A 14,666-nucleotide genomic window follows, 5' to 3' on the forward strand; every position below is an offset into this window, starting at 1 on the left:
CTCCTCCTCCTCCTCCTCCTCCTCCTCTTCTTCTTCTTCTTCTCTCTCTCTCTCTCTCTCTCTCTCTCTCTCTCTCTCTCTCTCTCTCTCTCTCTCTCTCTCAAGGCAAGTATAATTTATGGGTGGTGCTGAGTTCAGCCTCATCTCGTGTTTAACCTTTTAGGAAGCCCAGTTTCTTAACGCAGTTCTTCATTCTTTTCTCTGAGAAATTGGCACGCTAGAGAAGGGGATGATGGGCCTCAAGGCTTGCAGCAAACTTTATTGTCAACACCAAAAAGAATCAGGCACTTAAGCATCTCATATATAAGCCCCAAGCATCAAGGATGCAGAGAGCTTCATGGGGAGATTCTGTGTCCTGGTGCACGAGTGTTTGCGATTTCCCCAGGTGCTTCCCTGCAGTCTGATTAAGTCTGCAGAGGCGAGAAGACAGAAGTGAAGATGGGGGATGACCACCTGGCCAATAAGTAGAGGTGGGAGAGAGAAGTCACAGGCTGAAGTGTCTCCTTTCTGAATATTCATATTCAATGAGAATGGCCTTCGAAAGTCTCTTTCTCTTTCGTTTTACATTTTTTCTTTCTTCTTCTTTTTTCCTCTTGTGTTGATAAGGGATTTCAGGGCAGCTCTGGTTTTTCTCATCTGTAAAACCTCAATTCCTTTTTATTAATCTTCTTGTGCCTGTGGAACATCAAAATTAATCATTTCTAAAGAAGCTACCCCAAAAAAGTTATGTTGTTTTTTTTCTAAGCCAAGCCTCAATGTACACACGTTTAGCGAGACGAGGGCTCATAATTTGTGTTAGATGAGGGACATTTTTCTCTTTCTGCAGACTTTCTAAGGACACGTGTTGATGCATTTTAAAGCTGTCTAGGAAAGGAAAGGCAAATTTTCTCAGGATACAGTTTTTGCTGTTAAAATTGCTCAGAAAAATTGCTCAGTTTTTGCTGTTAAAATTGTCTCGGCTACCACCAGAAATGAAGTCACAAGGTGTATGCTCTGTGATAATTGCTTCTGCTTAGTTTCCCCCGCCCAGTTAGGTGAAAAGAGATGATGATAATGATTAATTATTATTACTTTGTAACAAATGTGCACAGTTTGGACTACTCTGTCACATATGAGCAGGTCATTTCTGTCCCTTGTGCTTTCTTTATGCCAATATAAAGATTGTCTCGTACAACAGAAGCAGAAATATGCTGAGGAGGAATGTTTTGAACTTGCGCTTCCTCTCTGCCCACCCTTAGTCTTCTCCTCCACATCACTACATTTATTAAACTACAGTGTGCCCAATTTCATTCATACCTTGGAGAAAAGAGCTGAAATCAATCATTCAAGTGTCAGGATAGAATGGAACCCTTTAGGATGGGGTTGCACTGACCTGGACACACACCTCAAGCTCTGCCACTTGCCATCTGTCTGATTTTGGGCAAATAAGCTCAACCTGTCCTTAAACTTCAGTATACTTCACTGTGAAATGGGGATGGTATTGTTTAAGCGATAGTTAACATTTACTGAGTGCGTACATGCACCAAGTATTGTACAGAACTTATCTGATCTCATTGGTTCCTTCAGCAAGTAGCTCGAAGAGCAAGCAGGTGCTATTGTTTCATTTTACATGAAGCTGTTCCAGGAAGGCTAAGTCATTTGCTAAGGCAATACACCTTAATGACTCCTGGGTTGTGCTGTGAATAAAAAATACAAATTGTATTGACCTCAATCACCAAACTTACATAAAGCATACAATAAATAATTTTTATGGTTGTTAGTGATCGCATATAGTCATGGACTTCCAGAATTTTTGGTTGGGATAAAGTTATTTGGTGATGTTTAGCTTTTGCTCCCAACATGACTCATCTCTTTGATCTTCAAATGAATCCTTAGTGTAGGTTATTGACTTCATTTTACAAATGATGAATCTCATATGTGGAGAGAATTGAATGACTAGCTCATGACCACAGAGAAGATAAATAGTAACATTGGGCCTGGAATACAGGTCTTCAGATGCAAAATCATGTGTTCCCAGACAAATCTGTAGATAAGGGATCCAGATTGATTAAGTTTTTAAAAAATGTGTCTGCAAGAAATGTAATAAATCTCATTTCCTTGGTATGGTGAGCTGAATAATGACCCCCAAAGATATCCAGGTCCTAATTTCTGGAACCTGTGAATGTTCCCTCATGTGGCAAAAGGGGTTTTCCAGTTATGATTCAGTTATGGACCGTGAGATGGAGAATTTTCCTGAATTTTCTGGGTGGGCTGAATTATCTAAATGTGATAACAAGTATGCAAGAGGTTGGGGTGATGCAAAGAAGGGACCAAGAAACCAGGCAAGTTCTAGAAACTGAAAGAAGCAAGTAAAGCAGCTCTCTCCTTGGAGCCATTGGGGGAAAGCAGGACTGCTGACACCTTGGTTTCAGCCTGGTGATGCTGATTTGGCACTTCTAACTCTCCATAATCATAAGAGGGTAACTTGGTGAGTTTTTTTTTAAAGCCACCAAAGTTGTGGTGATTTGTCTTAAGAAACTCATGCATTTGAATTGGCAGTACTGCACCTATGGCTTTCTGTCTGTGACCACAGTACTTACACCTGCTTTCAAGAGGGCTGCTGAAATTAGAGCCAAACCATTTCCAGGACTCCAGAAAGCCTCTAGATGGAAACTTCTAGATTTTGCTTGGACAGCACTGGCGATTCCTGCTGTATAAGTATGGCATCTTTTCAAGCTAGGGTATGGGAGATTCTAACACCCAGTTTTCAAAGAGCCAGGTACATCCCCACCTCTATTTTGTTGCCCTGTGGGAAGACCAGCAGAAACAAATGGATTTTTCTAGTATATAACTTCTCTGCTCAGCCTTGAAAGCAGAAGTTGCAAATTGTTGATCCTTAGGGCAGTTGTATGTTTTATCTCATCCAACAGTGACTCTTTAAGATTTCATTAATTTGCAAGAATATAAATTCAAGTCATCTCAGAAGAAGATGAGATTTATGACTTTTTTTCCTTGAAGAATGGAAAGATGTGGTCCCATTGGGTTCCCATCATTAACAATAGATGGTGGCCAGTAGAGTTGAATTGTGGCTGCCTCTGTTGGGCAGGGGACAGTGTAGCCTGGGTGACTGTCCTTGCCAGTTCAGGGCCATCTTATTCTGCAGAGCCCTCTTCATTGATTTCTCTCATTTTCTCTGACCCTGTCAGAATATTTGAATTTCTGGCTCTGCTTTAAATAAAAAAGAACTAAATCCATTTTCTTTCATAAAATAATTGCCCTCTTGGCTAATAATGTGGAAATTCATGGAGAATAAGACAGATGACAGAAGAGTTGAGACAGATTAATATCTTGGTTTTCAAGTAGAAAATGTCAGAGGATTCTAGAAATTACAGCAGAGAGGATACCCTGAATTTTAGGAATTCAGTTACTAAGCTAGATCTTTGGGAATATGCAGGGAAGAAAACAGATCATTAGCAGCCAAAGTTGGTTAGCCATATGTAAGGTGTGCCCAAGTCTGTTTCCTTTGTGGTAAAATTACCAATTTGATAGTGGAAGGTCACTAATGTAGTAGATATTTATTGTGAACAGACATTTGATAGTTATTTTTGATGTTTTTCTGATCAAGATAGGATATCTTGGGCTCTGAATGGATGCTTTGTGCCTAGTTGAACAATAAAACCAGAGGCAATGTCTGAAGTCGCTCTGTCAAGCTGAAGAGGGGTCTCTAGCAGGGTGGCCTCTGTGGCAGGGCACAAGCACGTTCTGATGATCCTTTGTATCTTCAGTATCTGTACCAGGCTCACTGGATCTTTGCCCACCTGGAGCTATAGCAGTCCTATGATATCTCAGTATAAATCCCAGGGTTCCCTGATTATCTTGGCCAAGGAGTCATCCAATCCCTTTTTTTCCCCATCATTCCGCTAAATCAGATATCTTCCTAAGGGAAGTTTCCTAGGTAACAAAACACAGAAACTTTTTATAAAGCACCAATTTCTTATCCTAAGAAAGTTGTCCAGACTTACTCAAACTGGGATCATGCATCTTGCTATGCATAGTGCCACGTTTTCTTTTATGTGCCTTTTAATTATCTGAGTTGGAAGGTAGATAAAGCCACGGCATACATTTCTATCCTAATGGAGATTTGGGGCTCTGTTAGTTCATACTGTAGAGCCTGTTCCATGAATGATGATAAGTCTCTGTTTTGGGGTTGGTTCTGATTCTTTTCCCCCCACAACTGTTCAGGGTTCTGTGATTCTTTTATTTGGAATGTGTATCTTTGACCCTGGAAGTATCCCCACTAGTCTGGCAGTTCCTTTCCATTCTTGGAAGGCCTTATGGCTCCAGACCTTTTGGAATCCTACCATCATTCTTATTTGGTTCATCCACAGCATAGTCATTAGATATCATTAGATATTCTGAAGGATGTTTCTCTCCAGGGGTGAAGCTTGGTGATACTTGAACATCTAAGCCAGTAGCTGGATCCTTTCTGGAGACTGATTCTTTTTTTTTTTTTAAATATTTATTCTGTTTTAGGTGGACACAATGTCTTTATTTTACATTTATGTGGTGCTGAGGATTGAACCCAGTGCCTCTTGCAGGCTAAACGAGCACTCTACCAATGAGCCACAATCCCAGCCCAAGTAGCTGCATCTTAACAATGGGTGTTGTCCCATTGGCAACCATCATCTTCCTGAGCATTTCTGTCTTAGGTTAACTCCTGTTGACAACTCATGCCCTGGTGGACTGGACCCCATCCAAGCTATTAAATTCTCTCTGATGGTCCCTCAGGTTGCCCCATGGAGTTGGCTCTCCTCCTCCAGCCATGCCACACCTGCCTATAGTTACCACCCAGTTAGTCCATTCAAACTAGGATGACTGGTTAGGTTCCAGCTCTCATAATTCAGTCATTTCATGAACCTCTGAATATTTCTACATTAATATAGGAGCTTTTGGTGGACATCTCATATCCAAACTGTAAAACTGAGGAAGGTCACTGTGACCTGAGTATAGAGGAATTATTTCCTCTTACATGTGATAATCATAATACTCTGTCCACACTGAGCCCAGAGGCCCAAGCCTTTTGACCCAGAATTGAGCATTGGCAGCCTGTTGGCCTAATCCATGGTACTGTGTTTGACTAGTGGATCAACTTTGAAAGATTTGGAATGGAATCCCTTCAGGTCAGACATGTACTCTCTATTCTTATGCATTCATGTTACTGACCAGATTCTAAAAACTTTTATGTTTTGGATGATCTTTCTTTCCCACTCCTTTATAGAAACACTTCTGTAGCATTGGCAATCCATCTTAAGTGACCGCTTTGAGAAAGATTTATCAAAATGAAGGGGAAGAGGAAGAGGACAATCAAGGTGGTAAAAGAATCAAAATACAGTTCACCTTGTCGGAGTTGAGAGAAAAGAGATCTATAGCCTGGAGAGCTAGATCTTTAAATACTTGAAGGGCTGTAATGTGGAGGAGGAGTTAGAGTCAGTCCATCTTGGGCCTGTTTGTGGACTCTGCCCATCCTTTAGTCACTAAGTTTAGAGGATGCAGGGATGAGTGAGGTGATTCTGTTGTCCATGCCAAGTTTTACCATCATGTATGGGAGATGCATAGAGATGGCTGTAACATAGTAATACTTGTACAGTTCCCCATCAGGCAGGAGTGAGGACACAGATCTCAGCTTGGTTTGGAAAGGCCTTTCCTAACAATTGAACTTTCCCCAAATAGAACAGCATGCCTTGAAAATTTACCAGTCATGTTGTCCAGCTGTTGACAGTGACCTGGAAGCCATTCCTGCTTCGACTGTGGTTGGAGGAGATGACTTTTTTAGGCCCCTTCTGCCTCTATAGTCTATGGCTCCCAAGACTACCAGCTTGTTTTCCTTCATTGACTTGAAGTGACTTCTACAAATTAAATGCTCACAAGTTAGGCTTGGTCTTCTGAGAAGACCACACTGGAAGGCATGTTGGCTTACAGGGTTTCCACAGTGTGGGATTGCAATGGTGTTTGTCTCATGGAGATATAAGAACCCATAGGCAGGGGCCAACTGTTTTACTGTTTTTATTCATGAATCTCATAGAAGACTCTACTAGATTGTGGCATAATTGGCTCAGTCTCAGGTATAGTCTTATTGCTTCTTTTCTTTGTTGACTTGCATCTATCTGGCTGTGAGGATCAGTGTTGTTCCCTTGGAGTGACAGAACACTTTGAGTCATGGGACTAGTTTGTTGAGGAAAGTCTGAGCCTTCCCCCCCCCAAAAAAAATCCAGATTACCCCCCCCACCAGAATTCAACTATCAAGACATATTACTAATACTTCCCCTTTGATGGAAGAACTTGCACATAATTCAGATTTCTACTAATGGTGTGTCCCCAAAAGTCCCTTAGCCTGAGGAAATGTTTAAGTTGCATTTTGGCTTCATGCAGAAGATGGAACCATGCAAAACAGCTTCTCCTTTCAGCCTTTGAGGCACAGTGTTTTGGCAGCACCATTCTGGCCTGTCCTCCTTCTGCTGTCATGGGCCATGTCACTCCACTGTCTGTGGACTGTAGTGGTATGGAAGGCAGACACGCCCTTGCTTTCCTGGCATGCACATTCTAAGAGTCAGAAAAACAGATGCAACTGTAGCCCCCATCCAATTCGGGCTGCTGAATCAGTGTCACTCAGGTGCATTTGAGCTGGCATGAAATATCACACAGAGACACAGAAAATACCTTTTTCTAGGGCAGTTCAAGACAGTTCTGCACCTCAGACACAAGCTCCCACAAGGGGAGCAAGAGAAAAATACAGGAGGCAGGCTAGAGAGCGGGGAGCACGTTTTGAAGCCCTATTTATTGAACGGAGCCAATCAATGAAAGGTAAGGGGTAGTATCACAACAAACAGGTGGGTGGAACTCATCAGGTGACGCCCAGTTCCATGGCTGCACCTCTCCTGGCAGAGGTGAGTCCACCTGCATTGCAGCAGGTGCAGTGCCAGTTCAGTACCACCTTACTCGAGACCTAAAGATATGTGCAGAGCTCCTGTGCAGGGCGGCCTCCGACAGAGGCTCTCTGGGATTAGCATCTTTCACCCTGCTTTAGCTCTTTGAGACATTCCTCACCTCCAAGATGTGCTAAAAATTACTCGAAGCAGGACACAAGAGAAACGATGTAGTCGACTGGGGATGCAGAACTGCCACCTCTCTGCCCAAACTATGCAAAGCAGACAGGCAGTTCTTTCTAAAATGCTTGGAGCCAGAAGTAAATGTGAAACCCCTCGGCTGCTGTGGCCCCAGGCTGTGTGGACACCTCAGTCATCCTGTCGGACACTCTTTCCTTCCAGGAATTCTCTCCCCTGGTTGAGTGAGACTTGAGTCAGTCTGTGGTATGCCCCCTATTCCATGAGATGGACAAAGGCACCTGCCTGTTGCCCTGAAACCCCTGGAACAGCTGGAGTCACAAAGGCAGAGGATGGAGATTCTCAGCCTCAAACAACCGGTTAATCTTACCTGAAGGCTGAAAAATGCAGATGCACAATGTTTATAAAGCAGCTTTATTGAGTTTGCATATCTCATCCTTTACCCTTCTAGAGTACACGATACAGTGGGTTTTAATATACTTGTTGATATGTACGGTGTGATTGCTTTTCATCGCTGGGACAAAATACCTGGGAAAAACAACTTAGAGGAGGAAAGATTTATTTTGGCTCCCAGGTTCAGAGGTTTCATTCTATGGTTGACTGGCTCCAAGGCAGGAACACCATGGCAGAAGAGCAAAGCTACTCCCTTCATGATAGCCACGTAGTAGGGAAAGAGAGGCTAGGGACAAGATATACCCTTCCAGGATGTGGCCCTGTGACTTACTTCCTCCAACCAGGCCCCACTGCCTGTAGTTTCTGCTTCTTTCTAATAATGCTATCAAATATTAATGCCTCTATAGATTAGTCCACTGATGAGGTCAGAACCCTCATCCAGTTACTTCCCCAGATCCACTTCTGAATATTGCTGCACTGGGGACTAAGCCATCAACACATAAGTCTTTGGGAGATATTTCTTATCCAAAACCATTAGTTTGGCCACTCCCACAATTTTAGGACATTTTCAGCAGTCACTCTTTCATGTCCTCACCAAGTATAGATTTGCCTGTTCTGGACATTTCATATAAATGGAATCATGCAATATCTTTTTTTTTTTTTTTCTGTTACTAGCTCATCCCATTTAGCATAGTGTTTTCAAAGTTCATCCATATTATAGCATGTATCAGTACTCCATTCCTTTTTATGGTCAAATAGTATTCCATTGTGTGAATATACTATATTTTGTTTATCATTCATCAGTTGATTGACATTGGAGTTGATTCTGCGTTTTGATCTTACAAACGGTGTAGCTTCTAAACAATGTACACAAGTTTTTTTTTTTTTTTTTTTTTTTAAATGTGTGGACATCTGTTTTCCTTTCTTTTGGGAATATACCCAGGATTTCTGGGTCACATGGTAACTGTGTGTCTTAATTTTTTGAGAGATTGCCAGACATTTTCCAAAGCAGCTGCACCATTTTACAGAGATGTTTCATAAAAGAGATTTCATCATCATCTCCATGGTGCTTCCTGATGTAATTCTAACGTCCTGCCTGTGTGGATAAGAATCCTTTCTCTGCTTCGTTTGGAAATAAAATTAGTGCAGAACAGATTTCAGCACTGTACCTGAAGTGAAGAGTATTTTTAGAACAGAGCAGTCACTTCTTCCAAGTTGCTGTTTTCAAAGCCCCACATTCCTCGGGTCTCACTGGTAGTCCCAAGTTACCTTGAGCACCAAGTAGGGGACTAGTCAGTCTGATACTGGAAGATTGTCCAGGGCCCAGCTGCAGCACAGGTTGGCCACAAAGAGTTAACCTGATCTGGAAGACAAATCTGTAGGTTAAGTGGAATAGAGCCACAGATGTGTAATCCCACTCCTGGGGATGTGATATCTCTTCTTGAAAGTGTCGTCACTTTTTTGGTGCTATCTGGTAAAAACTGAGTCATGAGGTGTCGACAAAAATCCAGTACACTTCATGTGAAGCTTGAAGCATTCTGCTCATTCCTGAGATATCCGCAGCTGTCAGCCGCCATTGAGATGGTAAACAACTTGCTGGGGATGAAGTCCTGCCTCTGTGGCTTTTCCTGACTTGTCTGAGCGAGGCACAGACCCAGACGGTGTGCCTGCAAGAATCTGAGGGTGAGGGAGGACTGAGTGGTGGTGACATGAAGATGAAGTGGCCTCAGCTTTCACAGAGGCTCTGCTTCCAGAGGTGCCCCATGGAGGGAGGCAAGAACCGATTGTGTTTGTCCCATGAGCTTAAAAAAAGATCACTCCCTCTTGGCTGGAGAAGAGCCTTTCCAAAAGGTGGCTGTGAACCTACCTGAGCGTTGGCCTCCCTTTTCTGTATTTGCAGCCATGGCACAGGGTATGAGAGTGAGAACCACACAACACCCATCCTCTGTGGTGCCCAGTACAGAATACACACCCATGGTGTCTTCAGAGGCATTCAGGTGAGTACTCAGGGATGTCCCCTGGACGCTGCCTTCATGCACGGCCTCTTTTCCTATTCCACTGTCCTTCAGTTCCTTGCCGATTGACCATCTGGCCCTGGAAAGACTTAGCCATCAGGGACCCCCACCTCCTCCTCCTCCTCCAGAGATGCTGTCTCCTGCCTAACTTAGACCAAGATGCTTCCTGCAGAGTCTTGCTCTTTCCTCCTTTCTCCAGAGTGAACTGTACGGCTCTTGTATTTGCTAGGCAAGCTCTATTCTGGGCTTGAATCAACAACCTGGACTCTTACAAGATTTGATCTGCATTGGAAAGTGCCTAAAGACGGACTGTCTTGCTGCATGTTGGTAATAGCAATAATAACAGTACCACCTAGGCTCGGACATTTTCTTTTTTTTGGTACCAGGTATTGAACCCAGGGGCACTTAACCACTGAGCCACATCCCCCGCCCCTTTATATTTAATTTAGAGACAGGGTTTCACTAAGTTGCTTAGGGCCTCGCTAAGTTGCTGAGGCTGGCCCTGGAACTTGTGATCCCCGGCCACAGCCTCCTGAGCTGTTGGGACTACAGGCATGCATCACTGCGCCCAGCTACTCGGACATTTTCTATGTGCTAAGATTTATACATGGACCTTAAAAAAATGGACTTTGTCTTTTAGAGAAGTTTTAGAAGTTTTGTCCAGAAAATACACAAAGTTCCCATATTTCCCTTCCCAGTATCCTCAGTTTCCCCTATTATTAACATCTTGTATTGGTACGATATATTTGTTATAATTGATGTGCCAATATTGACGGGTTCAGGCTAACTAAATCTATAGTTTACATTAGGGTTCACTTTTCATGTTGTATAGTTCTGTGGGTTTTAATAAATACACAGTGCCACGAATCTATTTGGATAGCATCAGATCATGGTATTCTTATGTGGTGTATCACCTTAAAAATGCTCTATCCTCCAACCGCTCATTACTCCCCTCCTCCATTCTTCCTTCCCAGCACCCACTGATCGTCTCTCAGAATGTCTGTCATACAGTTGGAATTGTACTCTATGTCGCACTTTCAGGCTGACTTCTTTGTATTCTTCCTGTGCATTTAAGGTTCCTCCATGTCTAAACATAGTCTTCCTCCCCTCATTTAGTCCTCAGCATACATCTGTGAGGTAGGTATGTTATTATTTCCATTTTACTGGATGGGACAGCAAAGCCCAGGTAAGGTGAGTGACTTGTTCAGAACCACCTAGCTAACAAGCGGTGGAGCTGAGACCTATAATTCAGGCTTGTTTGACTCCAGAACCCTCTTTAATTTTGTGGTCCTGGGGATTGAACCTAAGGCCTTGTGCATGCTAAGCAAGCTCTATTCTGAGCTACATCCCCAACCCTTTTATACTTTTATTTTGAGGCATATTCTCACTAAGTTGCTCAGGCTGCCCTCAAACTTGGGGTCCTCCAGGCTCAGCCTCCTGAGTAGCTGGGATTACAGGTGTGTACCACCACCACGCCCAGCAAGAACAGCTGTTTTTAACTGCTGCATAATACAGCTTGCTGGGGGGACAGGATTGTGAACAGTTTAGAGGAAGAAGTCTCCAAGGAGAGTAGTGAAAGTAAAGTGGAAAGGTAAAAGCTTTTTGGAGAATTCAGTGTTTGGTGGAAGGCCACTTTCACAGAGCCTCTTTGGGGCTGTCATTAGCACACAGTAACCAAGGGGTTGTATGAGTGTTTTCTAAGTGTGACTCAGTGGCCACAACAAGAGAAACAGCTGTCATCCTTCCACCAGAAGAGTCAGCACCCTAGGGATAAGTGTGTGTGGGCCAGGCCCCTGTGTGATATGTGGGGCAAGTAGCTCCGAGATGTTCTGATTATTTTCCAGAAGTGTCGTGGAAGTAGAACAGCGTGCTCCCTCATCCCAGGCCTTCCCATGGTGAGAAATAAATGCAAAGGTCACAGAGATACAGAGAACCAGTGGCGGTTTAGGAAGAGTCATCCAGTCTCTTTGGACAAAAACCATCAATCCTTTCCCCACCGGGACCCTGACTGACATTCACACTCATCTTTATGTCCTGTTGCCATGTACACTGCGTCTGGGATGAATGAGAGGAAATGGAAAGTGCTTCCTTTGCCTTCCTCCTCTTCAGAACCCCATTTGTCAGACTCACTGTCATGGCCTGTAGCAAACTCCACCCTGGACAGGTGTCTTGTTCTTTCATGATCTACTCATTGTTTTCCTTGAGGACACCACACGGCTGGCTCAGCATTTAGTTTCGTGCCACCATTTACCGTGAGAGGCTATGGCCTATCAACACGGCTCTCCTAAGTCCTTGTACGCTTTTAACTTCAAAAAAGATAGTGCCCTCTCAGTGCAAGGGGCTGTGAAGCAGGAACGAGAACTCAAGCTTGGGGAGAGTGGGAAACACAGGGCCGGGTGTCGATGAAGCTCTGAAGCCGTTCCAGGTCTTAGCGTGATGGTGGGTGTGCTCCGCGTCAGCCACTCTCACCCTTTGGCCTAGACTTGCACATCTGACGCTGAACAGGGGGAATCAGTGCCTCCTCGGGCACCTGCCCTGCTCCTGTTTATGACTCTGAGCCTGATAGCGGGGAAGGGGAGCCTCTTCCACCAGATAAAGGGGATGAGCAGATGCCTTGGAAGGACATGTAAAGAGCAGAGACAGCAGACAGGTCCAGTCATTTCTGGTGACAGTATTAAAGATAGTATTGGCCGTGCCATGGGCTTCTCTTGGGTTCAGTTCCCCTTCACAGATTGAACCCTCAAATCCAGGGGCTCTTTCTTTCTGGTCATTTATTTGCATGTGGACATTCTGGTCACTTTGGTGCTTATTCACTAGCTCACATTATTCTCTGATAAGAAACTTCAACATCCATTGCAGATTGGGCTCAAGGTCATGGCGTCTGAGTGGGAGGGAATAGATGAGATCTGGTATTGGACTTTCGGACCTCACTGCCTCACGTGGAGGAGTTCAGAGACAGGATGGATTGGGAGCTCTTCTAGGCACCAGCATTTCTTCTCCAGAGGCTCTGTGTTAGGGAACCCAAACAGACTTCATTTCAAGTCCCAGTTCTGGTTGACCAGTAGTGATAACATTAGAGTACGACTCTGCAGAATGTCTGATCTATCATCCATTAGTGATGTCTGCCACGGGCATTTGGGGTGTGGAGGGGAATGGTTTCAGATCTCACATACCTGCCATCTTTTCCTTGGGTATATTTCAGTGCTCACTTTTCCTTGGGACTGACATGAATGTTCATATGTGGCCTAAAACCTCTGTTCCTCTCACACTCTGCCTACAGGATGTGAGGCGTGTGCCTGGAGTAGCCCCGACTCTTGTCCGGTCAGCATCTGAGACCAGTGAGAAACGTCCCTTCATGTGTGCTTACCCGGGCTGCAATAAGAGATATTTTAAGCTGTCCCATTTACAGATGCATAGCCGGAAGCACACTGGTAAGTGTGTCCATGGTCCAGCCCTGGACACAGGTAGTTCAAGAGCTCCTGTTCTGGGCTCACATGTAGGTGACTTCTGGAATGGAAAGTGAGCATTGCTTAGAAAGGTCAGGCCAAGGCCATTTTCATCCTGATTGTCCATCCTTTATTAAGAAGTCAGTAAACCGTCTTCAGGAAGAACAGAACAGTGTGGTAGAAAGAAAATATCATGGAATTAAAGAGACCCACGCTTGAATGCTGGCTTCACCGAGTGGGAGCCCTTGAGCAAGTTACTCGCTGAACATCATTTGCTTCATGTGGAAAAGGCATTGTAGATTTAAAACACCTAGCATAGAACCCTATGTCTAGGGGTCTGAACGAATGCTAGTGATCAAATATTCTTACCATCTCTAAGGGGAGAGGAGCAAACCTGGGCATAGGATAATTTGATGACTCGAGTGATGGACAAGGTCATCATAAAACTTTGAAGGAATTGTCCAGAGAAGAACTGAATCACTTGGGTTAGTAATAACCAACCAACAAGGAAAGGGAAAATGGCCTGTAGTTAAATTTTTGTCACTAGTCTTTTAAAAAATGGAGAAGTGATTTTTTTGATTATATGTTCTGGAAACTGGACACACCCTTCTATCCTGGGTCAAGGAGTCTGTGTCTGGGACAGAATTGGCCTTGTCTGGTTGTTGGCCACCTTGAACGTGAACAGGCATTTCAGATTCACTCAGCCTTGTGGACACAGAATGGGCATGTGTCTGGGTCTTCCCTACAGGGAGAATGTAAAGCCCAGGCTTTTCCGCAGAGAAGCTGGTGCTGGTCTTTCCAAGTGAAGGACAGCTTCATGCTGTGACTACTCTCATTATTTTGTTATTCCTGCTGATTTCGCTGTGGGGTAACTGAAAGTGAGCTGCCTTCAGATCCCTTTAGACCATTGGGCTTTGCTAACTCATTGCATCTGGAGGATGTGATTCTGCCATAAACTTGAGCTTGCACTCAGTGGACCACAGGCTTTGATGAGAGCACCTGTGGCATGTTATGCTTTTTACATATTCCCCTCAATGGGATCATTTGAAAAGTATCCACCAAGGCAATAAGAAAAAATGATAAAGTCAGATTCTGCCTGGAAAAATGCAAGGGACTATATTGAAGGTGATATGGTTTGTAGAAACTTACTGGAAAAGAGGCACTGACAGCAAAGGAGGGTTAGAGGGCTGTGGATGAAGGCAGTGAATGAGACAGCCAAGAGCCCCAGGGCCCCTGGAGCCTCCACGAAGCTCTTCCTTGCAGAAGACAAGGCAGTCAGGTCGGTGTTCAACAATCCTGCAGCCCCTGTCTTCAAAGAGTGCAGTGTTTGTTTATGTATTTATAATAACAATACAGACTAGTATATGGAGAATTTTTATGTGCTGGTCTGCCTACGCACGTTATTTCATTTAATCCTCACACACAAAACCGTTGTCAAAAGGGTAGGACATAGTGGAAGCAGGACTTCAGAACTCCGTCCTTTTAACCCCAAATCACAACCTCCTTCTCAAGGAGGGGGTGGTGCACTTTGGAGCGAGGATATACCCTAAAGAAAAGGAACTGAGAAAACATGGGGTTACATTCTAACTCAGGTCCTGGAACAGCTCTGAAGTTGAGAGGGAAGGGGTTTGAGCGAGGGGCACTGGAGAAGTTTTCTTGAGGAACAGGAAGGTCTTGGGTTAGCTGTGGAAGACTGATGAGGTCAGGCAGAG

The 14,666-nt window shown here is 44.1% G+C and overlaps 1 protein-coding gene across 7 annotated transcripts in view; it reads left to right on the forward strand.

Annotated features, from left to right (window-relative positions):
• Wt1 (WT1 transcription factor) overlaps positions 1-14,666 on the forward strand; it is a 47,400-nt gene that overhangs the window by 27,131 nt on the left and 5,603 nt on the right. For all 7 annotated transcript variants that reach the window (XM_078046282.1, XM_005327443.4, XM_040284552.2 and 4 more), the window contains 2 exons: positions 9,394-9,490; positions 12,789-12,939. In XM_078046282.1, coding sequence (XP_077902408.1) covers positions 9,394-9,490; positions 12,789-12,939 — 248 coding nt within the window. The remainder of the gene's footprint in view (positions 1-9,393; positions 9,491-12,788; positions 12,940-14,666) is intronic.

Source organism: Ictidomys tridecemlineatus, chromosome 4 (assembly GCF_052094955.1).
Source record: "Ictidomys tridecemlineatus isolate mIctTri1 chromosome 4, mIctTri1.hap1, whole genome shotgun sequence".
NCBI classification, from domain to species: domain Eukaryota; kingdom Metazoa; phylum Chordata; class Mammalia; order Rodentia; family Sciuridae; genus Ictidomys; species Ictidomys tridecemlineatus.